Below are 26462 nucleotides of genomic sequence, written 5' to 3' on the forward strand. Positions count from 1 at the left end.
AATTCTTCTTCACTGGGATATATCTTTGTTGTGAGTCATGAACTAATTTCTTAAATGTCTGCCATTGTTCAACAACCGTCTTTTCTGCTAAACTCCTTTCCCACTCCACTCCAGCCAACTCTGCCCTCATTCCTTTGTAATTATCCTTATTTAAGTTTAGCACAGTTGTTTCTGAGCCAAGTTTCTCTCACACAAACCGAATGCTAAATTCCACCATGTTATGGTAGTCTAGGAGGTCTTTTACTCTGAGATAATTTATTAAACCTGCCTCATTACACATTATCAAATTCAAAATAGCCTGCTCCCTGGTTGGATCTGCAACATATTGTTCTAGGAAACTGTCCCGAATACACTCTACGAGCTCTTGCTCGTGGCTACCTCTGCCAGTTTGATTTTTCCCAATCTACAAGAAGATTAAAGGCACCCATGGTTAATGGAGTGCCTTTTTTACATACCCTCATTATCTCCTGATTTATTCTCTGTTCTACAGTACAGCTACTGTTAGGGGGCCTATAGACTACTGCCACCAGTGTCATCTTCCCCTTGTTATTTCTCACCTCTACCCATATGGATTCTAAGGATGAGTATAAATTTCCTCAAGTTAAATATGAGGAAGGCCAAAGCTGTCCTTTGGAGCCTGTCCATTCCTCTCCCTGGTAATTGTATGAGCTAAACCAGGTTGTTCACAACCTTGCTATAATATATGAATGAGATGAGATTCCGACCACAAATCCGCATCATCATAAGATTGCCCATTTCCATCTCCAAAACGTCGCCCAACTTCACCCCTGCCTCTGCTCATCTGTTGCTGAAACGCCTCGAGGCTTGGCTATCCCAATACCTCCTGACCAGCCGCCCACATTCTACCCTCCATAAACTTGATGTCATCCAAAACTCTGTTGCCTGTGTCCTAATTCGCACTATGTTCTCTTCATCCACCATCCTTGTGTTCAGTGATCTGCAATGGCTCCCAGTTAAGCAATTAATCTATTTTAAAACTCTCATCCTTGCTTTCAAATGCCTCCATATCTTTGTAATTTCCTCAACTCCCACAAATTCTGAGATATCGGTGCTCTGCTAATCCAGCCTCTTGAGCATCCCCAATTTTAATCACGCCACCATTGTCGCCTTCAGTTGCATGGGTCCTAAGATCCAGAATCTACTCCCCCTAAAGCTCTCCAGATCTCTACCACTCTGTCTCTTCTTTAAGATGCTCCTTAACGTCTACCTCTTTGACCAGATTTTTGGTCATCTGTCCTAATCTCTCTTTAGGTGGCTCGGTGTCATATTTTGTTTTATTACACGCCTGTGAAGTGCCTTGGATCAGGTTAAAGGTACCACATAAATACAAGTTGTTGTTGTTGATCCTGAACATAACTGCATTCAAATGTTATCTACTTTCTGCTTGGTTTCCCCTATTATCTACATCCGTCTAATTTTCTTGGCATTACTGTAATACATTAGTTATTGTCCTGAGGAAAGTTTTTGCATACCGAATCATCACATTTACAAGAACAGAAAGCATTGTTCTGTCTCACTTAATTATCTGTGATGTAGCATCACTTAAACAGGAGCAACTGTGCAACAGAATTTTCCATTTTTTCCTTGTGAATGCACAAACACATGGTTCATCAGCACTGGCAATGAAGCTTATTTGACTAAGCGCAAGATATTTAATTTTCTACAGTCATTACTTAAAGCAGAGAGGCACTGTGGTGAAATGGGTAATGTGGAAATAAATTGTCAGCCAAAGTATACCCAGTTGCTTCTGTTCCTCTCCACCCTTCAGTAGTGAACTAGAAAACATTGGCAGAGGTCTTCACAAAGGAAAGGGAGAGAATAGAGAGATAAGTACTTTTCAAAATCATGCTCTGAAGGAACTCGTTCTTATTTCTTATACAACCTCTCTAATTTGTAGGTAAATCAGGTTTATTAGTCGCTTTAAGATTAACAATGAAAGAAAGAAGAGACGACTTGTATTTACACAGCATCTTTCACACACACTGGACTTCTTAATGCGCTTTAAATGAAATACTTTTGAATGAAGTAATGTTGAAGTGCATTAATTGCTGGAATGTAGAAAACCTAATAACCAATTTGTGCACAGCAAGTGCCAACAAACAGCCATGTAAAAATACATCAAAAAAACCGCTTATGTCATTCAGGGGATAGATAATTTGCCAGGGCACAGGAGAAAATTCCTCCAATCAAAATGGGATCTTCTACATCTATCTGAGAATACAGACAGGGCCTCAGTTTACCATCTCATCTAAGAGACGAGACCTGTGACATTGCAGTGCTCCCTTGGTACTCCACTGGAGTGCCAGCTATGATTTTTATGCTCCATTCCCATAATGGGACTTGAACCCACAACCTTCTGATTCAGATGAGGGTGCCACCAACTGAGCTACAACAGACTCGAAATAGTAATTGTAATAACTAAGAACTAAAAGAAATCAGGTTTCAAGCCTCACCATCACTAAGCTCGTGTTATAGCGATCTCAGATTGGGAGATCAGAATCCCTTATTGCCTTTTTACTATTGGCTTTCTTGTATATCTGAAATAATAAGAAGTGTTCGCTCTTGTGCAACTGAAAGCAGTTTATTGATGAGCAGTTTGCTAACTTTCAGCCATAAAATGTTGCAGCTGAATCACAAGTTTGATTTCCACTTCATCCAATTCCAAAACTGAGAGAATGAATGAGCATCTTCTGTCCTGAGCCCTATTTAGCATATACGCATGACATTTACCTTTGCATGTCCAGGACTCCTTCCACTGTAATTCTTGGTGACTGAGGCTTGCTGTCGATCACACCTGAGCCAGGTGGGGAGACCATTGAGTTCTTAGTCCCTGGGCAAGATGGTCCAGATTGAAAACTCTGCATACTTTCTGTAGATGGACTGGATTTCAGAAAATACCTAAATAAATTAAAAACATTAAAGTATATCCTCATAGAGTCATACAGCACAGATACAGGGCATTTCAACCCATCATGTCCCCTTTGTTTTTACATTCTAGGAAATGACCAGATACAAATACTGTGTTAACAAGCCAGTAAAATTATAGTTGAGGAAAGGACCTGATATTAAAATGCTGAAAACTGATCAGTTTGATGTCACGCCATCAGTTAACACTTTCATTGATTTACTGTAATTCACAAGCTTATAGCACAACAACACTGGGATCTGAGGTATTTACTCCTAGAGCAGTCACACAGTATTGTCACAATACAAGCTTTCCCTAAAAACCATAAAGCACTACATCATAAGTGAATTTGTCTGTAATTTCTGGAAGAGTTGAAGGCTAAAAGTACCTGCCCTAGGTGATTGAACAATGAGACTGACATTGGTACACCAGGATTATAAGGCTGGCAAAACAAAAACAGAATTACCTGGAAAAACTCAGCAGGTCTGGCAGCATCGGCGGAGAAGAAAAGAGTTGACGTTTCGAGTCCTCATGACCCTTCGACAGAACTTGAGTTCGAGTCCAGGAAACATTCCTTGTTGCAGTCCTACTCCGGCCCCCTTCCACAACTCTTTCTCCGGTACATCGATGATTACTTCGGTGCCGCTTCATGCTCTCGTCAGGACTTGGAAAAATTTATTAATTTTGCTTCCAATCTCCACCCCTCCATCATTTTCACGTGGTCCATCTCTGACACTTCCCTTCCCTTCCTTGACCTCTCTGTCTCAATCTCTGGTGATAGACTGTCCACCAATATCCATTACAAACCCACCGACTCCCACAGCTACCTCGACTACAGCTCCTCACACCCCACTTCCTGTAAGGACTCCATCCCATTCTCTCAGTTCCTTCGCCTCCGTCGCATCTGTTCCGATGATGCTACATTCAAAAACAGTTCCTCTGACATGTACTCCTTCTTCCTTAACCGAGGTTTTCCACCCACGGTCGTTGACAGGGCCCTCAACCGTGTCCGGCCCATCTCCCGCGCACTTTCCTGGACTCGAACTCAAGTTCTGTCGAAGGGTCATGAGGACTCGAAACGTCAACTCTTTTCTTCTCCGCCGATGCTGCCAGACCTGCTGAGTTTTTCCAGGTAATTCTGTTTTTGTTTTGGATTTCCAGCATCCGCAGTTTTTTTGTTTTTATAAGGCTGGCAATTGTTTTAAATATTTATATTTGGGATTAAAGGAATATTGGCAACACTGTTACTTATTGCTCATACCTCATGGCCCTTCTTTCACAAGTGGTTTGTACACTTGAGTTGCTTGGCAAACTACTTCAGAGGACATTGAGATGTAATGTGGACCAGACTGGTAAAAATGGCAGCTTTTGTTCTTTGTGGGACATTAAAAGACCCTGTTTGCAAAAGGCAAAAGATCTCCAAACCTATGCAAAAGTGAATTGTCCTCATAAATTTGTTGCTCTCAAAGTGTTAACAGTGAAAGTTTCTGACTATCACTTTAACTGAACAGCACAATGCCACAAGTCAGGCTCAAGAATTGGAACTTTTTCATCAAAATACGCAGGCCATGTTTAGCATTTGTGCCATACATTTTCAAATGCTACCCTTTACTGAGTATATGTTGTAAATCAAACACTTTCACTGAACATTATAAGGCTTTCAAACTAGGAAACCCTGCGACCAAGGCTTTTCTACACTGCTCAAAATGACAGGACCTGTGCAGAAGTTGGTGATCTGAAACGTCCAACTTCCTAGCAACTGCGAATAGGGGAGATAATTTTTGGAATCTGGGATGAGAAAGAAAATAAACGGATAATATTCACAACTTCCCAAAAACTCAGGGAAAAAAATGAGATATACTTTGTTCATTCACATTTTATATCACCATGGTGCAGCATCAAGTTACCTGCCAGGGCCTCGTAGATCTCGAATTTCAATACCCAGGAAAGGAAGGAACAAATTTCCACAGAACGGACATGTGGTGTTGAGGTTGGAGTCATCTGCTGTCCAGCCAGCCATTATCTCCTCGTCATACACGAGTGAGTCGCAAGTTCGACATCGAGAACAGCTGGAGATAAGAATCTGAAACATGAACAATAAGCATGTTTTCTTTGGTCTGTTTCAAAGAAGTAATCACAAAGGCTGTCAAGTTCACAACAATGCCGATTTCATGGCAATAAGTTGAATAGAACATGAATATGAAATGTTGGTGCTGGTATCAATATGTTCTGGCAATAATTCTCACACACGTAGCTCATCTAAAGCTACATTTCTGTTAAATAAACAAGCGAGCCTCAGACAGAAAATCATTTTCTCCCAATTGAAAGAAACTTACTATTTCTCGTAGTTACTTACTCCCTCTTTTGAATCCAAATTTTACTATAAGTTCTTTTCCCTCTTTACTGTTCATCTATTGTCTAAACTACAAACATTGCCTCTGATATGAAATACAGGTCACGTACCCGTTATCCAAAATCCTCGGGACTGACTGCAGTTCTGATTTCAGATAATTTCAGTTTTCGGATACCCCATATAGGCTTAGGCACACTTACAATGGCCGAAGCCTAGGCTAGCTATAGGCTAAAGTAAATAAAATGGCTAGAAAAGTAAGATATACCACTCAATAACAAGTACAGGACACCTGTAATAAATTCCCACCCGTGGTGCCATCTGCAATTCTATCACTAGGAGAGGGTTCACAAGGTAAACAGTGCAGACAAATAACTAGGCTTCCAGTGGAAAAGGTCGGTTGCATTCGGCGAGGTTTGTGTCAGCTCAGGTCGTGTCGACCCGGACAGAGACTTCCCCCGGTAAAGTTCGATGAGGTTCAAAGTTGTAATCACCCTTTACAATAAAGGAGCATTTGTTCCTGAAAGGAGAGAGTAAAACCGATATGGAGGATTATATACCCATCAGGTAAAACACCTCTACTGAAGCCTGAGTGTTATGCGTTTAGAGCGAGGAGGCAGCCATTCGGTCCATTGTATCTGGGTTTTTGTCAGAGCAATTCAAAGCAAACCGTTTCACAGCCCCATCCTCTGCCTTGCATATTCCTCCAGATTAACTGCTGGTTAAGTGTTGCAATTTTTTTATACTAAATTCATCACCCATTTTACTGCTGCTTGACACACATTGATGGTTCAGAATGTTGACATAACCATCGCAAAATACTACAGAACAGAAACATTTGATTTTATCCATCAAGTCTGTTGGTATTTTCCCTGTATGAGCCTAATCCTAGTCTCCTGTTCACTCCTTACACTCTATCACTCTTCTTTCAGTAGCAGCTATTTAATTCTCTTCTCCACAAAAAGGACTTTGCTTCAACAACTTTCTCAGCATAAATATTTATTATTCCTATTCTCCATCTTAATTCTTTCCTTATTATACGAAATGTGTGCCCTCTTCCTACTCACCAGCCAATGGAAACAATCAGCCACTATTTATCTCATCATTACTCTTTATATTGAAGGCCTCTGTCTGGTCACTCCATAACCTTTAGGACTTTAGAATCTTGGGACAGAGTCTGGGAGACACTGTACAGGCAGGACAGATTGTACCCAAATTGAGCCAGGACTGAATTCCTTGCCAATGCTATTGGGGAGGGCTTAAACTAATTTGGCAGGGTGTGGGAATGAAAAGATAATATCAGAGAGGAATACAAAGATGCACAGTGTACTGGGAGATAGCACAGGCATAGGGGATAGTAAGTTCATAGTTGGGGTGGGAATAAGGGAGAAAGTAATAAAGTTTAAATCAGAGTTACTGTGCATGTATGTGAATGCATGGAGAGTGGTCAATAAGATTGGTGAGTTACAGGCACAGATTGACATGTGGAAATGTGATGCTGTGGCTATAACAGAGGCCTGGCTCAAAGTAGGACTGGATGTTAAATATTCCTGGATACAAGGTGTTCAGAGAAAAAAGGGGGAGGTGTGGTGGTATTGATCGAGGAGAGCATTGCCGTGCTGGAGAAAGAGGATATCCCAGAGGGTTCAAGGGCAAGATCTATTTGGCTAAAGCTAAGGAACAAAAAAGGGTGCAATTACATTGCTCAGTGTTGTGTGTAGGCCACCGACTAGTGGGAAGGAACAAATTTGCAAGGAAGTTACACAGAGGTACAAAAATTATAGAGTAGTTATAATGTGGGAACCTTAACTACCCAAATATAAGCTGGGATAGTAATAATGTAAAGGGTAGAGAGGGGTGAGAGTTCCTAGAGTGTGTTCAGGAGAATTTTCTACAGTAATATGTTTCCAATGCAAGAAGAAAGGGGGCACTTCTAGACCTGGCTCTTGGGAATGGGGTGGGCCAAGTGAATCAAGTCTCAGCAGGAGAACATTTAGGGGACAGTGATCATCGTGTTATAAGATTTAGGTTGGCTATGAAAAAGGACAAAGAATAATCCAAAGTAAAAACAATTAACTGAGAAAAGCCAACTTCAATGGGGTAAGAATTGATCTGGGCTGAATAAACCGGAGTCAAAGGTTGGCAGGAAATACAGTAGTTGAACAGTGGGCTATCTGCAAAGAAGGGATAGTTCAGGCACAGTCAAGGTACAATCCCTCAAAAGGGAAAAATAGGGCAAACAAAGCCAGATCTCCTTGGATGACAAAAGAGATGGATAAGGAAGAAAAAGTATGCTTATGACAGACGTCAGATAGATAATACGCTTGAGAACCAGGCTGAATATAGAAGGTTCAGAGGGGAGGTGAAAAAGTAAATAAGAGAAGCAAAGAGGAAATATGAAGAACGAAAATACCTGGAAAAACTCAGCAGGTCTGGCAGCATCTGCGGAGAGGAGCACAGTTAATGCTTCGAGTCCGAATGACCCTTCAACAGAACTAAGTAAAAATAGGTGAAATATAAGCTAGTTTTGGTGCGGGCGGGCGGGCGGGCGGGGGGGGGGGGGGGGGGGGGGGGGGGGGGGGGCGGGGCGGCGGTGGAAGTAGTGGTGGATAGAGGGCCAGTGATAGGTGGAGATAACCAAAAGATATCACAGACAAAAGGACAAAGAGGTGTTGATATTATCTGAGGAATGTGCTAATTAAGGGTAGAAAGCAGGAAGGTACAGATAGCCCTAGTGGGGGTGGGGTGAAGGAATCATAAAAGGCTAAAAGGTAGAGATAAAACGTTGGATGGAAATACATTTAAAAATAATGGAAATTGGTGGGAAGCGAAAAATCTATATAAATTATTGGAAAAAACAAAAAGGAGGGGTAAAATTGGAAAGGGGGTGGGGATGGAGGAGAGAGTTCATGATCTAAAATAGTTGAACTCAATATTCATAAGTATGAAGAGACTGGTAGCTAACATAATGGGGAACCTAAAATCTTCTGTAGACATATAAAAAGTAAATAGGTAGTAAAAGAAGTAGGGTCAATTTGGGAACAAAAAGGGGAGTTACAGATGGAGGCAGAGGGCATAGTTAAGGTATTAAATAATACTCTGTATCTGGCTTTACCAAGGAAGAAGAGGAGGGGGGAAGTGAGAGTGGAAATTGCAGAGGCATAATTTTTCAGTTTTCTTTAGACTTGGGGATGATGCCAGAGGACTGGAGAATTGCAAACGTTACACAACAAAGCAAGTCCTGATTTCTCAAATCTCCCTTCATGACTAATCTCCCTCCCCTTTCCTCTGTATAGGCAGTCACAAAGCACTGAGACTCAAGTCAGCATCTGTGATTCCTGACACAATGTATTCCTGATCTCAGAATTGTCAGGCGAGGTACATGCTTACTTTCCCTGTAAAATATTCCATTTTTCTTTCATTCTTCTGACTCAGATTTTATTTCCTTACCCCCTGCCAAAGGCTCCACAAATTGGTGATAGGAGCTTCAGTCATTCCTCTGGGATTCTCTTTCCAAATATAGCTATCTTTCCATATTTCTCAAAGCTTCTTCAACACAACCTCTGGCTAAGCTTTTAACAACCTACTTTAAATCTTCTCCAAAGTTCTGCTTGCTGCCCAAACAGCCCTCTGCCCTTTAGTTCTCTGTCAGGGTATCACCTTAGGATAATTTGGTACATTAAAGATGCCCAAAACTCTATGGCTGCCCATGATTCTTTTCCCTCCTCAAATGTTCACACAGATTGAATCAGACATCATCTTAATATCTGGGTTGATGCTTAGTTGAGCTTCAAGCTACACTTCATTCATCATCAAAACCATATAATTCCTCTTCCAAACTAGGCTTGTCATCAGAGGCTCTTATGCATAATTTCACTACCTAAAAACGCTCAATCTCTTCAATATCCTCATCACCAGCCTCCAGAGCTCCACAGAAACTCCAATGCATCTGGTAATGAACATCAGCAGAGAAAAGTCATCAGACAAACTTAAAGGACTAAAATCCGACAAATTCCTGGGACCTGTTGCCCTACACACTTGGATTCTAAGAGAAAGCTACAGAGATAGTGGATGTGCTGGCTATGATATCCCAAAACACCTTAGATTCGGGAACAGTCTCATCAGATTGGAAAGTTGGCAAATGTAACACCATTTTTCAAGAAAGGAGGGAGAGGAAAAACAGGGAGCTACAGGCTGGGTTAGTCTAAGATCAAAGAAAATGCTGGAATCTATTATTAAGGAAGTTTTAACAATGCACCTAGAGAACTATAGCGTGTTTAGAACAAGTCAACATGGTTTTATGAAAGGAAAATCCTGTTTGACAAATTTATTAAGAGTTTTCTGGCAATTTAACTAGTACAGTACATAAAGAGGAACCAGTGGATGTAATATGCCTGGATTTCGAAAAGGCATACAATAAGGTGCTGCATAAAAACTTAATAAGAAAGATCAGGGCTCATGGATTTGGGGTAATATATTAGCATGGATAGAAGGTTGGTTAACGGACAGGAGGCAAAGAGTGAGCATAAGTGGGGCATTTTCAAGTTGGCAAACTGTGACTAGTGAAGTGCCATAAGGATCAGTGTTGGGGCATCAGTGATTTGCAATCTATACTGACTTAGGTGAAGAGATAGAGAGTAATGTATGTAGCAGCTAGGGGAATTCCGGGTCAGGATTATTGATCTGGAAGCCGCACTGCAGACACTGCAGGGAGGGGGAGGGAAGCAATACCTGGACGCTTTGTTCCAGAAGATGGTCACGCCTCTTAGAATAGGGTCATATGTTTTGGTCAGCAGTGAGGGACAAGAAGATGTGACCTTGAGTGAAGCAGGTAATGGGAACAAGCAGACAGTAGTGGAGGAGCCTCAGACTTTCCACTTGACAAACAGGCTTGAGATGCTCACAACGTGTGTGAGCAAAAGCGAGGTCTGCAAGGTGGATGAGCAGGCTGGCCATGGCACCATGGTACAAGAAGCCGTTCAACTGGGAGGAGAAAACAGGAATTTGGTGGTAGTAGGGGACAGTATAGCTGAGGGAGATTGACACTGTTCTCTGCAGAGCAACAGTCTAGGAGGTTGTGTTGTCTGCCCGATGCCAGGGTTCAGGACATCTGCTCAGGGCTGGAGAGGAACTTGCAGTGGGAGGGTAAGGGTCCAGTTGTCATGGTCAACGTAGGTACCAACGACATAGGTAGGACAAGGAAAGAGCTTCTGCATAGTCAGTATGAGGAGCTAGGTACCAATTTAAGAAGTAGAACCTCAAGGGTAATTATCTCTGGATCATTACCTGAGCCACGTGCAAATTGGCACAGGGCAAATAAGATTAGAGAGATGAATGCGTGGCTCAAAGACTGGTATGTGAGAAGTGGGTTCTGGTTCATGGGGCACTGGCACCAGTATTGGGGAAAGTGGGGGCTGTACCACTGGGACGGTCTACACCTGAACCGTGTTGGGGCGAATATTCTTGTGAATCACATAACTAGTGACGTAGAGAGGGCTTTAAACTAAATGTTTGCACTGGAGTGCTGCTTTGGGCTGCATTAAGAGTGCTTTAGTTGGAGTTTGGTGAGAGAGGAAGTTTGCTGAAGAGGGAAGGAGGGATCCTTTCATTTTCTACCTTACTTTAGTAAGAAGAGCGGTGGGCTTGTTAAGTAGGACCTGGTAAGTATTTCTTCTGTCCTTAATATTCTCTAAACTAGAGGAAGTAAAAGAAAAGGGAGCAATTTAAGGATAAATCATGACAGAGCAGCTCGGCCAACAGGAATGCTCCTCCTGTGCAATGTGGGAAGTCAGGGACACTTCCAGTGCCCAGGGTGATCATGTGTACAGAAAGTGTCTCTAGCTGCAGCTACTCGAAATCCGTGTTTCGGAGCTGGAACTGCAGCTGGAGTCACTGTGGAGCATCCGCAAGGGTGAAATCTTTTATGGATAGCACGTACAGTGAGGTGGTCACACTGCAGGTAAAGAGTGCACAAGCAGAAAGGGAATGGGTAACTGCCAGACAGAGTAGAAGTACTAGACAGGTAGTGCAGGGGAACAGATAGTAGTTTCTGTGGTTGCAGATGTGACACCAGGATGGTACAATGCCTCCCTGGTGCCAGGTTCAAGGGTGTCAGTGAGTGGCTGCAGGGCATTCTGAAGGGGGAGGGTGAACAGCCAAAAGCCATGGTCCATATCGATACCAAGGGCATAGGTAAAAAGAGGGATGGGGTCCTGAAAGCAGAATACAGCAAACTAGGAAATAAAAAGCAGGACCTCATGAATAGTAATCTCAGGATTACTCCCAGTGCCATGTGCTGGGGAGATCAGGAATTGGAGAATAGACCAGATGAATGCGCGGCTGGGTAGATGGTGTAAGAGGAAGGGATTTAGATTCCTGAGGCATTGGGACCAATTCTGGGGAAGATGGGACCTGTTGCACCCCAGCAGGACCAGGACCAATATCCTCACAGGGGTATTAGCAGGTACTGTGGGGGAGGGTTTAAATTAGATTGTTAGGGGGATGGGAACCTGAATGGGATGACACAAGAGGGGGAAAAAATGATAGGAATGAAAGATAGGAAAGGAGAAAGCAAAAGTGGAAGGCAGAGGAAACAAAGGCTAGCAGCAAATAGGGCCATAGTACAGAAAAAGATGTGTAAAAACATTAAAAAGACAAGTCGAAAGACACTGTATCTGAATGCACGGAACATTCACAATAAGGTAGACGAATTAACAGCGCAAATAGATGCAAATGGGTACAATATGATTGCAATTATGGAAACATGGCTGCAGGGTGACCAAGGCTGGGAACTGAATATCCAAGGGTACTCGATATTTAAGATGGAGACAAAAAGGAAAAGGAGGTGGCTTGGCATTGTTAGTTAAAGATGAAATCAGTGCGATAGTGAGAGAGGATATTGGCTCAGAAAATCTAGATGTAGAATCAGTCTGGGTGGAGCTAAGAAGCAACAAGGGGTGGGAAACATTAGTGGGAGTTGTCTATTGGCCTCCAAACAGTAGTGATAAGGTAGTGGACGGCAGTAAACAGGAAATTAGAGATGCATGTAACAAGGGTGTTACAGTAATCATGGGTGACTTTAATCTACATATAGACTGGTTAAACCAAATTAGCAATAACACTGTGGCGGATGAATTCCTGGAGTGCGTACGAGATGGTTTCTTAGACCAGTATGTTGAGGAACCGACTAGGGAACAGGCTATCCTAGATTTGGTTTTGTGCAATGAGAAGGGGTTAATTAATAATCTTGTTGCTGCCTTTAGGGACAGTGACCATAACATGCCAGAATTCTTCATTAGGGTGGAAAGTGAAGTAGTCCGATCTGAATCTAGTCCTAAACCTTAACAAAGGAAATTACAAAGGTACGAGATGGGAGTTGGCTAAGATAGATTGGGGAACTTCATTAAAAGGCATGGTGGATAGGCAATGGCACAAAAAAACACAGGAAAAGCGGCCCAACCATGGCTAACAAAAGAAATTAAGGATAATATTAGATCCAAATAGGAGTCATATAAAGTTGCTAGTAAAGGTAGCAGGCCTGAGGATTGGGAGCAGTTTATAATTCAGCAATGCAGGACCAAGAGATGATTAAGAGCAGAAAAATAGAGTATGAGAGAAAACTTGCAAGGAACATACAAGCAGATTTTAAAAACTTTAATAAATATGTAAAAAGAAAAAGACTGTTGTGGTAACCTGAGGTGCAATACACCTTTAAGAGAATGTGAACAGATTGACCACATGATTATATTACCCAATTGCCATGTAGCATGGACTGCATTGTTAATCAGTAGTTTTAGAGTAGGTTTTTGGTTTGAGAAGACACCTGTGTTAGTGCTCCATTACTTATGTTAATAAACAGCATGTGCTTCATCTTACAATGGTCTCTTCATCTGCATCAGCTTGATTACCAATTCACTCATTAGTAGATAGTCGTGCAACTGTTCGCTGAACAAAGCGACCCAACAGAAGGAACATAACAATTAGTGAAGACAAATGTAGGTTCCTTACAGTCCAAAACAGGAGAATTTATAATAAAGAACAAGGAAATGGCAGAACAATTAAACAACTACTTTTGTTCTGTCTTCACGGAAGGAAACACAAATAGCTTCCAAGGGTCTAGTGAGAAGGAGGAATTGAAGGAAATTAGTATTACTAAAACAATAGTGTTGGAGAAATTAATGGGATTGAAAACCGATAAATCCCCAGGGCCCGATAATCTAGTGGGTGTGTTGGTTGTCATCTTCCAAAATTCTGTAGATTCTGGAACAGTCCCAGCAGATTGGAGGGTAGCAAATGTAACCCTACTATTTAAAAAAGGAAGGAGGGACTAAACAGCAAATTACAGACCAGTTAGCCTAACCTCAGTAGTAGAGAAAATGCTGGAGTCTATTATAAAGGGTGTGATAAGAGAAAACTTAGAAAATATCAACAGGATTATACAATGGCAACTTGGATTTATGAAAGGGAAATCATGTTTGACAAATGTAATGGGAGTTTTTTTGAGGATGTAACTAGCAGAATAGATAAGGGAGAACTAGTGGATGTCATGTACTTGGATTTTCAGAAAGCTTTTGATAAAGTCCCACTTAAGAGGTTAGTGTGCAAAAGTAAAGCACATGGGTTGGGGGTAATATATTGGCATGGATTGAGAATTGGTTAGCAGATAGGAAACAGAGAGTAGGGATAAACAGGTCTCTTTCAGAATGGCAGGTGGTGACAAGTGGGGTACTGCAGGGGTCAGTGTTTGGGACTCAGCTATTCACAATATATATCAATGATTTGGATGAGGCAACCAAATGTAATATATTTCCAAGTTTTCCGACAACACATAACTAGGTGTAAATATGAGCGACGAGGAGGGTGTTAAGAGGCTTTAAGGTGGATTTAGACAGGTTGAGTGAGTGGATAAGTACATGGCAGATGCTGTATAATGTGGATAAGTGTGAAGTTATCCACTTCGGTAGGAAAAACAGAAAGGCAGAGTATTATTTAAATGGTGATAGATTGGGAAATGTTGATGTACAAAGGGACCTGGATGTCCTTGTACACCAATCACTGAAAGCAAGCATTCAGGTTCACAAGCAGTTAAAGATGCAGGGATGATGTTTCCTCATGCTGAGGGGTGGGAGGGGTGGGGAGGGATGTCTAGAACAAAGGGTCACAGTCTCAGGACATGGCGTAGACCATTTAGGGTTGAGATGAGGAAACTTCTTCACTCAGAGGATGGTGAATCTATGGAATTCTCTACCACAGAGGGCTGTGGAGGCCAGGTCACTGAATATATTTAAGAAAGAAATAGATAGATTTGTGGACTGTAAAGGCATCAAGGGGTATGGGGAGAGTTTGGGAGTATGGCATTGAGCTAGAAGAATAGCCATGATCATATTGAATGGCAGAGCAGCCTCGAAGGGCCAAATTACCTACTCCTGCTCACATTTTCTTTGTTTCAAAGGGGGATAACGGATCAAGTTTGGGTAGATGTGGCAAATCAAATGGTAGAGTGAAGGCAGGAGCCCATAATAGTAATATGGTAAATAAGAGTCATAGAATAGCAGGAAGGGACAGAGAGATAAAACCTAAAAATACACGAATAGTCAAGGCTAGATGTACAAAGATAACAAAAAGACAAAACTAAAGGCTCTGTAACTGAATGCACATAGCATTCATAACAAAGTAAATGAAATGACAGCACACATTGAAGTAAATAAATACGATCTGATAGCCATTGCAGAGACGTGGCTGCAAGATGGCAAGGATTGGATCCTGAATATTGAGAGGTATATGACATTCAAGAAGAATAGGAAGCTAGGTAAAGGTGGAGGGGGTAACACTGTTGGTCAAGGATGGCATTTGTGCAATAGTTAGAAGTGACCTTGTTTCAGGAGATCGGCATGTAAAATCAGTTTGTGTGCAGATGAGGAATAGCAGGGGAAAAGAAGTCATTAGTGGGAGTGGTCTACAGGCTGCCTAACAGTAGCCACAATGTAGGACAAAGTATACAAGAAGAAATATTGTGTGCTTGTGATAAAGGGACGACAATAATCATGTGTGATTTTAAATTTATATATAAATTGGAAAAATCAGATCGGCAGTAGTAGCATGGATGAGGAGTTCATAGAATGCTTTCGAGATAGTTTTTTAGAGCAGCATATTCTGGAATCAACCAGAGAGTAGGTTATATTAGACTTGGTGTTGTATAATATGACAGGATTAATCAATGACCCGAGTGAAGACACCCCAGGGCAGTAGCAACCATAATATGACTGAATTTTACATTCAGTTTGAAAGGGAGACAAGTGGGTCTAAAGACTAGTATTTTGAACTTAAATAAGAGCAACTATGTGGGCATGAAAGCTGAGCTAGCTAAAGTGAACTAGGATACTAGGCTAGGGGATAGGTCAATAGAGAAGCAATGGCAGACATTTAAGGAGATATTCCAGAATACTCAGAATAAGTAGATTCCCACCAAAAAGAAAAATTCTAAGGGGAGGACCCACCAACCGTGGTTAACTAAAGAAGTTAAAGAAAGCATCAAGCTTAAGGAAAAAACATATAACTGTGCAAAGATGAGTGGCAGGTCAGATGATTGGTCAGAATATAAAGAACGGCACAGAATGACTAAAAGGTTAATCAAGAGAAATTAGAGTATGAGAGGAAGCTAGCTAGAAACGTAAAAATGGATAGCAAGTTTCTACAGGTATTTAAAAAGGAAAAGAGTGAATCAGTGTTGGTCCTCTAGAGAGTGACAATGGAGAGTTAATAGTAGATAATAAGGAAATGGCAGATCAAATGAACAGATATTTTGCTTCTGTTTTTACTATACAGGATACAAAAAACATTTCAGTAATAGCTGTAAATCAGGAGGTGGAAGGGAGAGGAGAACTTGGTGAAATTACAATCACTAGGGAAATGGTACTAAGCAAACTGATGGAGCTGTGGGCTTTTTAGGCAAAGGAATCAAAGGTTATTGGGGATAGACGGGAATGTGGAATTCGAAACGCAAGCAGACCAGCCATGATCTTATTGAATGGCGCAGCAGGCTCGAGGGGTCGAATGGCCTACTCCTGTTCCTATTTCTTATGTTTCTTATGACAAGTCTCCGATGGACTTCATCCTAGGAACTTAAGAGCGGTGGCTAATGAGGTAGTAGATGCGTTAGTGTCAATTTTCCAAAATTTGATAGATTCTGGAAAGGTTCCATCAGACTGGAAAGTAGCAAACATAACCCCTCTATTCAAGAACAGAGCGAGGCAGAAAACAGGAAACTACAGGCCAGTTAGCTTGATGTCTGTCATGGGGAAAGTGTTAGAATTAATCATTAAGGAGGTTATTGCAGGGCACTTAGAGAAATTTAAGGTAATCGGGAAGATTCAGCATAGCTTTATGAAAGGGAAATCATATTTAACCAATTTATTGGAGTGCTTTGAAGGAATAATATGTGCTGTGGAGAAAGGGGAGCCTGTAGACATGCTGTACTTGGATTTCCAGAAGGCTTTTGATTAGGTACCACATCCAAAGTTTTTCTGGAAAAAAGCTCATGGTGCAAGGGTAACACAATAGCATGGATAGGAAATTGGCTGGCTGGCAGAAAGCAGAGAGTTTGAATAAATGGGTCTTTTTCTGATTGGCAGGATGTGATGAGTGCAGTCCCGCAGGGGTCTGTGTTAGGGTCTTAACTTTTTAACAATTTATATCAATGACTTAGATGAGGGAAGTGAAGGCATGGTAGCTAAATTTGCAGAAGACACAAAGATAGGTAGGATAGTACGCTGTGAAGAGGATATAAGGAGGTCACAGACGGATATAGATAAGTTGAGTGAATGGGCAAAAATCTGGCAGATGGAGTATAATGTGAGAAAATGTGAAGTTGTTCACTTTGGCAGGAAGAATAAAAAGGCAGAGTATTACTTAACTGGAGAATGGCTGCAGAATTCTGATGTGCAGAGGAATCTAGGTGTCCTAGTGCATGAGTCACAGAGTTGGCATTCAAGTAATTAAGAAGACTAATGGAATGCTATCCATTTTTACGTGAGGAATTGAACATAAAAGTAAGGATGTTATGCTTCAGTTATACAGGGCATTGGTGAGACCGCACCTTGAATACTGTGTGCAGTTTGGTCTCCTTATTTAAGGAAGCATGTAAATGCTTTGGAGGCGATTCAGAGGGGGGTTTACCTGGAATGAGCGGGTTGTCTTATGAGGTAAGGTTAGACAGACTGGGATTGTTTCCACTGAAGTTTAGAAGAGTGAGGGTTGACTTGATTGAAGTACATAAGATCCTGAACGGTACTGTCAAGGTGGACATGGAAAGGTTGTTTCCTCTTGTGGGTGAGTCTGGGACTCGGAAACATTGTTTTAAAATTAGGGGTTTCCCTGTTAGGACAGAGATAAGGAGAATTTTTTTCTCTCAGAGGTTGGAACTCGTGCCTCAGCAGGCGGTGGAGGTGGGGTCATTGAATATTTTTAAGATTAATGATCTAGATGAAGGAACTGAAGGCATCCTGGCTAAGTTTGCAGATGATACAAAGATAGGTGGAGGGACAGGTAGTATTGAGGAGGTGGGGAGACTGCAGAAGGATTTGGACAGTTTAGGAGAATGGGCAAAGAAGTGGCAGATGGAATACAACGTGGGGAAGTGTGAGGTCATGCACTTTGGTAGGAAGAATAGAGGCATAGACTATTTTCTAAATTCAGAATTCAGAAATCTGTGCAAAGGGACTTGGGAGTCCTAGTCCAGGATTCTCTTAAGGTTAACTTGCAGGTTGAGTCAGTAGTTAGGAAGGCAAAAGCAATGTTGGCATTTATTTCGAGAGGACTAGAATATAAAAGCAGGGATGTGCTGCTGAGGCTTTATAAGGCAATGGTCAGACCACATGTAGAATATTGTGAGCAATTTTGGGCCCCGTATCTCAGGAAGGATGTTCTGGCTCTGGAGAGGGTCCAGAGGATGTTCATGAGAACGATCCCAGAAATGAAAGGCTTAACATATGAGGAACGTTTGAGGACTCTGGGTCGATATTCGATGGAGTTTAGAAGGATGAAGGGGGATCGGATTGAAACTTGCAGAATACTGAAAAGCCTGGATAGAGTGGACGTGGGGAAGATGTTTCCATTAGTAGGAGAGACTACGACCCGAGGGCACTGCCTCAGAGTAAAGGGAAGACCTTTAAGAACAGAGATGAGGAGAGTGGTGAATCTATGGAATTCATTGCCACAGAAGGCTGTGGAGGCCAGGTCATTGAGTGTATTTAAGACCGAGATAGATAGGTTCTTGACTGGTAAGGGGATCAAAAGTTACGGGGAGGAGGGAGAATGGGGTTGAAAAACTTATCAGCCATGATTGAATGGCGGAGCAGACTCGATGGGCTGATGGCCTAATTTCTGCTCCTGTGTCTTATGGTCTAAGATGGAGGTAGAAAGATTCTTGTTAGGTAAGGGAATCAAAGATGATTGAAGGTAGATAGGATGTGGAATTCAAAACGCAAACAAACCAGCCATGATCTTATTGAATGGCAGAGCAGGATCAAAGGGCTGAATGGCCTACTTCTGCTCCCATTTTGTATGTTCACATGCAGCTAAATTTGTTGATGATACAAGCTAGATCGAAAGGTGAGCTGTGGGAAGGACATAGGGAGGATGCAAATAGATAGACAGGTTGTGAGAGGGCAAGATGGCAGATGGTGTATAATGTGAAGTTACTCACTTTGGTCATAAGAATAGAAAAGCAGAATATTTTTTAAAAGGTGTGAAACTTATAAATGTTTTGTTCAGAGATGCTTGGATGCGTTCGTAGAAGGAATGCAGGAAATTAGCATGCGAGTACAGCAAGCAATTCAGGGGGCAAATGGCATGTTGGCCTTTATTGCAAGTGGATTGGAGTACAGGAATAAAGAAGTCTTGTTACAGTTGTACAGGATATTGGCGAGACCACAAGTGACATACTCTGCGCTGGTTTGGTCTTCACCTTTGAGGAAGGATATACTCCACTTGTATTGGAGGCAGTACAGTGAGTGTTCACTAAATTAATCCCTGGGATGAAGGGTTTGTCCAATGATGAGAGGCTAAGTAAATTGGGTCTATTGTCTCTGCAGTTTAGAAGAATGAGAGGTGCTGTCATTGAAATAAACAAGATTCTGAAGGGGTTTACAGGATAGATGCTGAGGGATTGTTTCTGCTGGTTGGGTAATCTAAAACACAGGAGCACAGTCTCAGGATAAGCAGCCAATCATTTATGACTGAGGAGGAGAAATTACTTCACTCAAAAGGTTGGAATTCTCTACCCCAGAGGTTCATGGATGCTCCATCACTGAATATATTTAAGGCTTATTGGTTTCTCAGGAAATTAAAGGATATGGGAGCAGGCGAGAAAATGGAGTTGAAGCCCAAGACCAGCCATCATTGTACTGAGTGGCAGAGCCGGCTCAACGAGCCTTATGGTTTACTCAATAAGACCATAAGTTCAGAAGTAGGCCAGTCGGCTCATTAAGTCTGCTCTGCTATTCAATGAGATCATGGCTGATCTGATAATCCTCAACTCCTTGCTCCTATTTCTTGGGTTCTTGTGAACAGGTTCTGCTTTCCCATCAGCCCTGTCCTTGTCCACCATCAATTTAGCCAATACATCAAATTCAAAATTCCTGCCCTCTTAAAAATTTCCTCTATGGGTTTGACCCATGTAACTTCCTTCAACCTGATACCCCAGCTCATGTTCTACAGTCCCTGGGCCCTGGTTTCCAGTGCTCCCCTCATTAGTGGTAGAACTTTCAACCATCTCAGTTCTGGCCTCTGGAGCTCTTCTCTGCTTTGTTACTGCCCACTCAGCTGGTCAAAGCCCATAGGTGAAATTTGATGCTCGCAGTGGTAGGCCTGTTCACTGGCTGGAGAGCTGGTGGTAACTCTGCTGTGACCATTTCCAGAAGTCCTGCTGGGATTAAGTCCCAATTAGGCATTCATCAGGGTTCCCAGTTTCACCAGGGATAATCTCCCTCCGCACTTTCTGGAGTAAGATGGCTATTCCACCTCAGAACTGTGGGAGCAGTGGCCACTGCCAGTACTGCAGGAGGCCTGAGGAGTCCCAGACCAAGGTGAGTGGGGAGGGATCACCTGGGGAAGCCAGGAGTCAGGGAGGCCCTGGTGAGGTGTGGGGGCAGGGGGTCTCATTGTCAAGGGAAGGGTGGCTGAGGGTCCTTCCATTTCTACCAGCAAGTTCCTCTGTTGGGCCCAAAGTTTTGGAGAAAATCCCCCCCAGCAATCACAGGCATACCTGCAGTGGTTTATCTGGCAGTTTGTCCATGTAGCATGGCCCCCACCCACCACTGGTTGAATACCATAGTGATGGAATGAAACCCTTAAGTGCCCACTCAAGGGTGGGAAGACTGTCCTTAACCCTTCCCGTCTGGACTTAATCAGGGGGAGTCAGAAAGGCAACAGGGTCTCCATCCCACACCTTACCCTCCCCCCCCTCCCCGCTTTATATGGCCCACTCCTGCCTCCCAGCCTCTTCCAAATGGAGCATTAAATTCTGCCCTGTGCCCTTTCAACTGCTCCCCAATCAGTTCTCTAAAATCTTTCATTATTTTGTCTTGTTCTCCTGTGTAGCACACATTGGGATGCTTTATTACGTTTACACAGCGTTTTTAATGTAAATTATTGTAAATTATTATTTAATGTAAATGTTAATGTAAATTATCCAATATAATTTCAAGTTGTGGTTGTTAAACAGTGATAATTGAGACTGCTGTATTAACAGCTCAGTTTACCTCTATGGCATAATTCTGGAAGATACTGGTGCTGCTTGTATATTGAGAAGATCCTACATCTGATTTGTCTGGTAAAGGAAAGTTGGAACTTGTTGATTGAACACTGCCTGAATACAAACAAATCAGAGTAGTTAGAAAAACCAAATTACCCATTTCACAAATTTTTAGACTGAGGCTGCTTTCAAGCTTTTAAGAGAACACTGACTCATGCATTATGTTAGAATTCACAATGAGACCATTTTACAGCTGATCATTATTAAGAGGCTGTCTCTCACTTTAACCCAGCCAGATGATATAGGTTAAAACTATCCCAAATGAATGCATCTGTAACAAGCACTCAGGTTTGTATACTTAATTTTAAGAAAAACTTAGTTCAATTGTGCTGATAAATGCCTAATTGGCTCAAGCCAGTTTATATTTGAAATTGTTGCTGTCTTTTTATGAAACAGGGAGAGAATCAAAGTTAAAGAGGCCCCATGAGCTTTTATAAAGACCAACATCATAAAAATGATCAAATAAAATTTTACACTACTATTCAGATAGAGCAATTCACTACATTACTCTGAGAAATAATCTGCATTGTTTATCAAAATGTAAATCCATGCCATGTTGTTATGGTGATGTCTGCTGTAACGTTATTCTGTGATCTTAGACTTAACTTACCAACTTGCAATTGCTGCCTAGGTGTCCCATCATGGTTTCCAGAGCTGTCCAAACTAGTCTGTCTCAGGCCCCATCCTTTGGCCTCACCTGCAGGCATGCTACAGGCTTGAGGTGAAGCTAATCTGTCCAGGTTATCAGATACCTCCTCATCTAAAGAGGCTGCATCAGGATCCAGTGCTCCAATTGAGGAGATACTATTTCTCTCTGAATAACGTCCCTAAAAATTTAAGTTGGAACAAAAAACATTTTCAGTTTGTATACAAAATAGAGGCTTTGCACTTTTCTTGTGCTTTATATTTACAATAATCTCATCATCTGCATTTGGTAAAATAACTGTACTTGTTAGACTGTAGTACAATGTGGGGAGGCCTTGTGATGAAGTGGTAGCATCCTTACCTCTGGTCCAGGAGCTCAGGGTTCAAGTTCCACTTCAGGATTTGATGGCCACGGAAGGTGCATTCATAACCTGGCCAAACATGTTGATTATCAACCTGTAAATCCTTTCAATATGCCTGATGACAGGTGGCAAGAGCAGGAGAATTTCCTGGTCAGCCGCACTGCAAAAGGCAAAACCACTGCAGTATTTTGCCCAGCATAATCATGGACCAATCCAATGGAAGTCCATGCTCACCAACAGCCTCTTAGGGCATGGTACATAAAGGAGGAGGAGCACAGCAGCTACTTGTTGTGTTAATACTATTTTTACACAACAAATAGTTTAAAAGGACTCACCAAATGGGAAACTCTTAGGATGTGGTCTGAGCCTATAACTGTAGGAGCCAGGTTTTACGTGCAAAATCCCAGTGCACATCTCCATCAATCATACAGCATTAAGGGAGACTATTTTCCCTGTCATGTCTATGATGGCTCTTTGAAAAACCCGTCCAATTTAGTCTTGCACCCCAACCTTTACTCCATAATCCATCAATCTGTTCAAGGAACCATTCGCAAACCAAAGGAAGGAAAAGGTTTTTCACGTAGCAAGTGGTTAGGATCTGGAATGCACTGCCTGAGTGTGTGGTGGAGGCAGGTTCAATCGAGGTATTCAAAAGGCAATTGGGTTACTATCTTAAAAGGAAAAATGTGCAAGGTTACAGGGGGAAGGTGTGAGAATGGCAATGGGTGAATTGCTCCTTTAGAGAGTCAGCACAGAGGCAACGGGTTAAAGAGCCTCCTTCTGTGCTGTAACCATTCTACGATTTATTATTCATTTAAAATGCCCTGCCTCATTTTAAAGCTCCCAAAGACAAAGTCCTACCTTGCCGTTATCTTTGATGGGCACAGCATACGTTGCCAACTTGGTGTACCACTTGCTTGCCTTTTCTGCCACTCCCTTCCCAGCAGAGAACATGCTGTGTTTTAGCACATCAAAGGTGGGTGGTAGCAACGAGTCTAATTTAAGGGGAGGTGGAGACATGAGAGTCAAAGCTCCACCTGTCTCCCGAACTCCCACTCTCCTGTTGCTACTTGGAGAATATGATGGTGAGGACCAGAGCCTGCCTCTTTGCTCGACACGGAATTCTCCCTTTGTATGTGGTTGAAATGTCCTGGATCGACAGAGTCCTGTTATTCTGGGTGAGCCTGCCGGAAGGCTAGACCTCCTTGATCCCTTTACTACAGGTAGGCCTTTGCAATTAGATGGCATTGCGCTATCGTAATCTGTTTTTGAGAAATCCAAGCTGGGTGTGCGACTAGTCAAAGGGCTATTCATGGAGTCCATATACATCTCTATTTCTTCAGCCAAGTTTCGCCGAGCTGAAGGAGTGGAGAGACCTTTATCATAGTCTTCTTCCTCTTCTTCCTCTTCTTTCTCTTGATTAGTTTCTGCTAGTAGAAGAGAAAGAGGGTCATAACCTCTTTGAACCCCCGTTCTTTCTGCTGGTTTGATCCCTGCTCCTGCACTCATACTCCTTTGCAACTGCTTGGGCTGGGGCCCTCGCCTTGTGTTTTGGCTAGGTTTCCCATTAGACTTTGCAGAATCAGGTTCATTGTCCAGATCTTCCAAATCAAAGATGGCAGGAGAGTCTGTTTTATCTTCCTCCACGTTGGCTGATGTTTCATCCAAGTCATATGGTGCGTCTTCGTCACTCAGTTCCTTTTCTAGATTTAAGCTGACTTGTTTGCGCATATGCCTGGGTTTGCCAATCTTTAGTGTGTTCGGTCTTGTGGTCATTTGTAAAGCTGTCGAAAGTATTTTAGCATCAGCACCAAATTTTTCTGCAATTTCCCTGGGGTCAGTGTCCATGCTTCCTCTGTGCATCATAAGCCCTACAAAAGTATCACCACTAAGATTGCGGTTCCTGCCTCCCCACACCATTTGTTCCTTTAAGCCAGGCTCCACAGCGCTCTTATGCCTCTTGCGTAAGCTACTGCCATGTACAGGATCAGAATATGCAGCATTATCGAAGGATGTAGTAAACAGCAATCCTGCCGCATTTTCTGTAATCAGACATTAAATATTTTTAATTAATTGAAAGTTTTGTACAATTATTGAAGTGTGCTTTATTCTATTTCAAATTTGAACTAAACAGGTTCTGATCAATATTTTTTCGTAAATTCCTTTCCCTCTTTATATCACTGTTGGTTTGCAGGACAGCAAGCAGTTTTTTCTAGGCTTCTGGTGATACAATAGAAGCACAGGCTGCTTCTTCCTCTTTCACCTGAATCTGCTCGATGTATCTCTGATGTCTGAGGAAATGCAATCTATGAGGAGTTATAATCACAAGCTGTGTTCCTACAACACTCCATTTGGGAAATGCATTGTCTGTCCACATCAGGCCTATAAAAAAACATTTGGTGAATGGGAACTGAAATAGTTTGTCAGACACTTTCGAACATTATTTGGAAGTTAAGTTACCCCATTGTTTAGCTGTCCTACTATGAGAAAATTTGTGCTCTGATTGATGACAATGTTGTTCTGTACAGAACTTGTCCCAACACTGGGCCAGAATAATAATGTCTTGAATGCCGCTTTGCAGTAACTCAAGAGCGCACATAAGCATCTGTGTTAAAGATACACTTTTGACTTTTCATCCACCACATCCACATCAACTATTCCAAAGTGGCCGCCAGTTTCCAAATCTGTCCTGCAGTGTAAACCAGCAAAATTCAGCAGAATAATGACTGGTTCACAAGCACAGTTACATTCCCTGATTTTGCAATATAAATGGGATGTAAAATATCTACCATAGTATTTGAGGTCAGTCTCAGAAATAATTCTTACTATGCCTGCACCAGCACATGTAACATATAACACAAGATACAGGGCTCTCTGATTTCCCTGTTTTCGCCATTACAATGAGGTGGATGGTTTGTCTGATGTAATCACACCTGCAGTGTTGAAGCATTACTCATGTGGCGTTACGCTTCATCCTTCATATCGCTTTCAAAAGGATGAGAGGCTTGCAGAGGAGTAGTAATGGTGTAAAAGGGATCTTTACTAAACATATGTTAAAAATGACTTATTCTCAGCAGAGTGAGGGACTGTGACATCTTGCTATTCTCAGCATCCTCAGGTCAAGTGTTATACAGGTTGGATTCCAAATTTAACTTCCTCCAGGTTTTTCATTTTACAAAACACCCCATTTCCTCAAAGACATGGCTGCCAACTCCCTGTCAATTACTGGTAAATGACAGCAGGCTCTGTGCTGTAGACTCACATCCAGCATCATTTCGCTTATGACCTTTAGAGGAAGCAGAAAGGCCAGGTCTGAGGTGTACCTCATTTCCAAAGGTGAAAGAAATGGCTTTGGATGGTTTTGCCACTCAGCCTGAGGATTTTTTAAAAAATAATCTCTGCAAAGTTAAACGATTTGCAGATGCTCCCCTGGTGTCCTTTATAATCTACACAAACAAAATCACACAGTAATGCTTTAATTTAAAACTCTTTTCAGCACACAATTAAATCCTGTCACCTGTAGGTGCACAGGAGTATCTAATTATTGAATAATTTAGAAAGTTATAAGTGCAGCAGAGCATGATAATCTAACTCCTAATTATAAAACATGTTCTGGGATTACACACCATTGTTTTCCTCAATGGTCTGGTTTGGTTCAGCAATTTCAAAGCTGCAGTTCATCTTTACGATTCTGGTCACAGATTTCAAGTCACTTCTGGTTCCTTGAAAATCCAATTGGGACAGGCAATCTCCACTGCCTTTTGCACTTTCACTCTCAGATACTGTAAGCAATGAAAGAAACAAATCATTGATCAATTAATTAAGTGATAATCATTAGCAGCTAAACAATTCCTTTTAAATTGAATTGAATTGGTAGCACTGTAATAAACACTTTACATCTTTTTATGCCAATTTTCTCCCCTCCTCCCTTTCCTTTCTTGAAGGAATTCATTCTTCCTGAGGGCCTCAGGCATCACACCCTGCACTACATGCCAGTGTAACCTTTGGGCAAGCATTAGGCATGCAGCCAGTTTTAGTTGGCCATTCACCAATTCAGATCTTGGCTAATGTTCGTAAACATGTACTCGCATGTTCTTTTCACTTCTTTTCACTTTTCTAGCCCAGGGCTGCCAAGGCCAACTGAAGCAACCCTACCGCACCCAGGTTTAAATAGTCTACTACAGCACAACCCAGGGAAGCTTACAGCCTGCATATAATCTAGTTACACACTAATTTTACCAAATAAGGTATTATTAATCAAGTGGGAACGATCACACTTTTGTAAGGAACCTATCTTTTTAATTCTGTTGGACTGTTGTAAAGAAAATATCTTTTTACTTTCTGCTAGACTGTGGATTAGAATTACAA

The 26462-nt window shown here is 42.0% G+C and overlaps 1 protein-coding gene across 13 annotated transcripts in view; it reads right to left on the minus strand.

Moving 5' to 3' along the window:
- dennd4a (DENN/MADD domain containing 4A) overlaps positions 1–26462 on the minus strand; it is a 163976-nt gene that overhangs the window by 14086 nt on the left and 123428 nt on the right. For all 13 annotated transcript variants that reach the window (XM_041174942.1, XM_041174938.1, XM_041174937.1 and 10 more), the window contains 6 exons: positions 25721–25876; positions 22956–24136; positions 21698–21914; positions 21035–21141; positions 4834–5009; positions 2752–2919 (listed from right to left, as the gene is read on the minus strand). In XM_041174942.1, coding sequence (XP_041030876.1) covers positions 2752–2919; positions 4834–5009; positions 21035–21141; positions 21698–21914; positions 22956–24136; positions 25721–25876 — 2005 coding nt within the window. The remainder of the gene's footprint in view (positions 1–2751; positions 2920–4833; positions 5010–21034; positions 21142–21697; positions 21915–22955; positions 24137–25720; positions 25877–26462) is intronic.

The sequence above is a fragment of the Carcharodon carcharias genome, chromosome 26 (assembly GCF_017639515.1).
Source record: "Carcharodon carcharias isolate sCarCar2 chromosome 26, sCarCar2.pri, whole genome shotgun sequence".
Lineage (NCBI taxonomy): Eukaryota > Metazoa > Chordata > Chondrichthyes > Lamniformes > Lamnidae > Carcharodon > Carcharodon carcharias.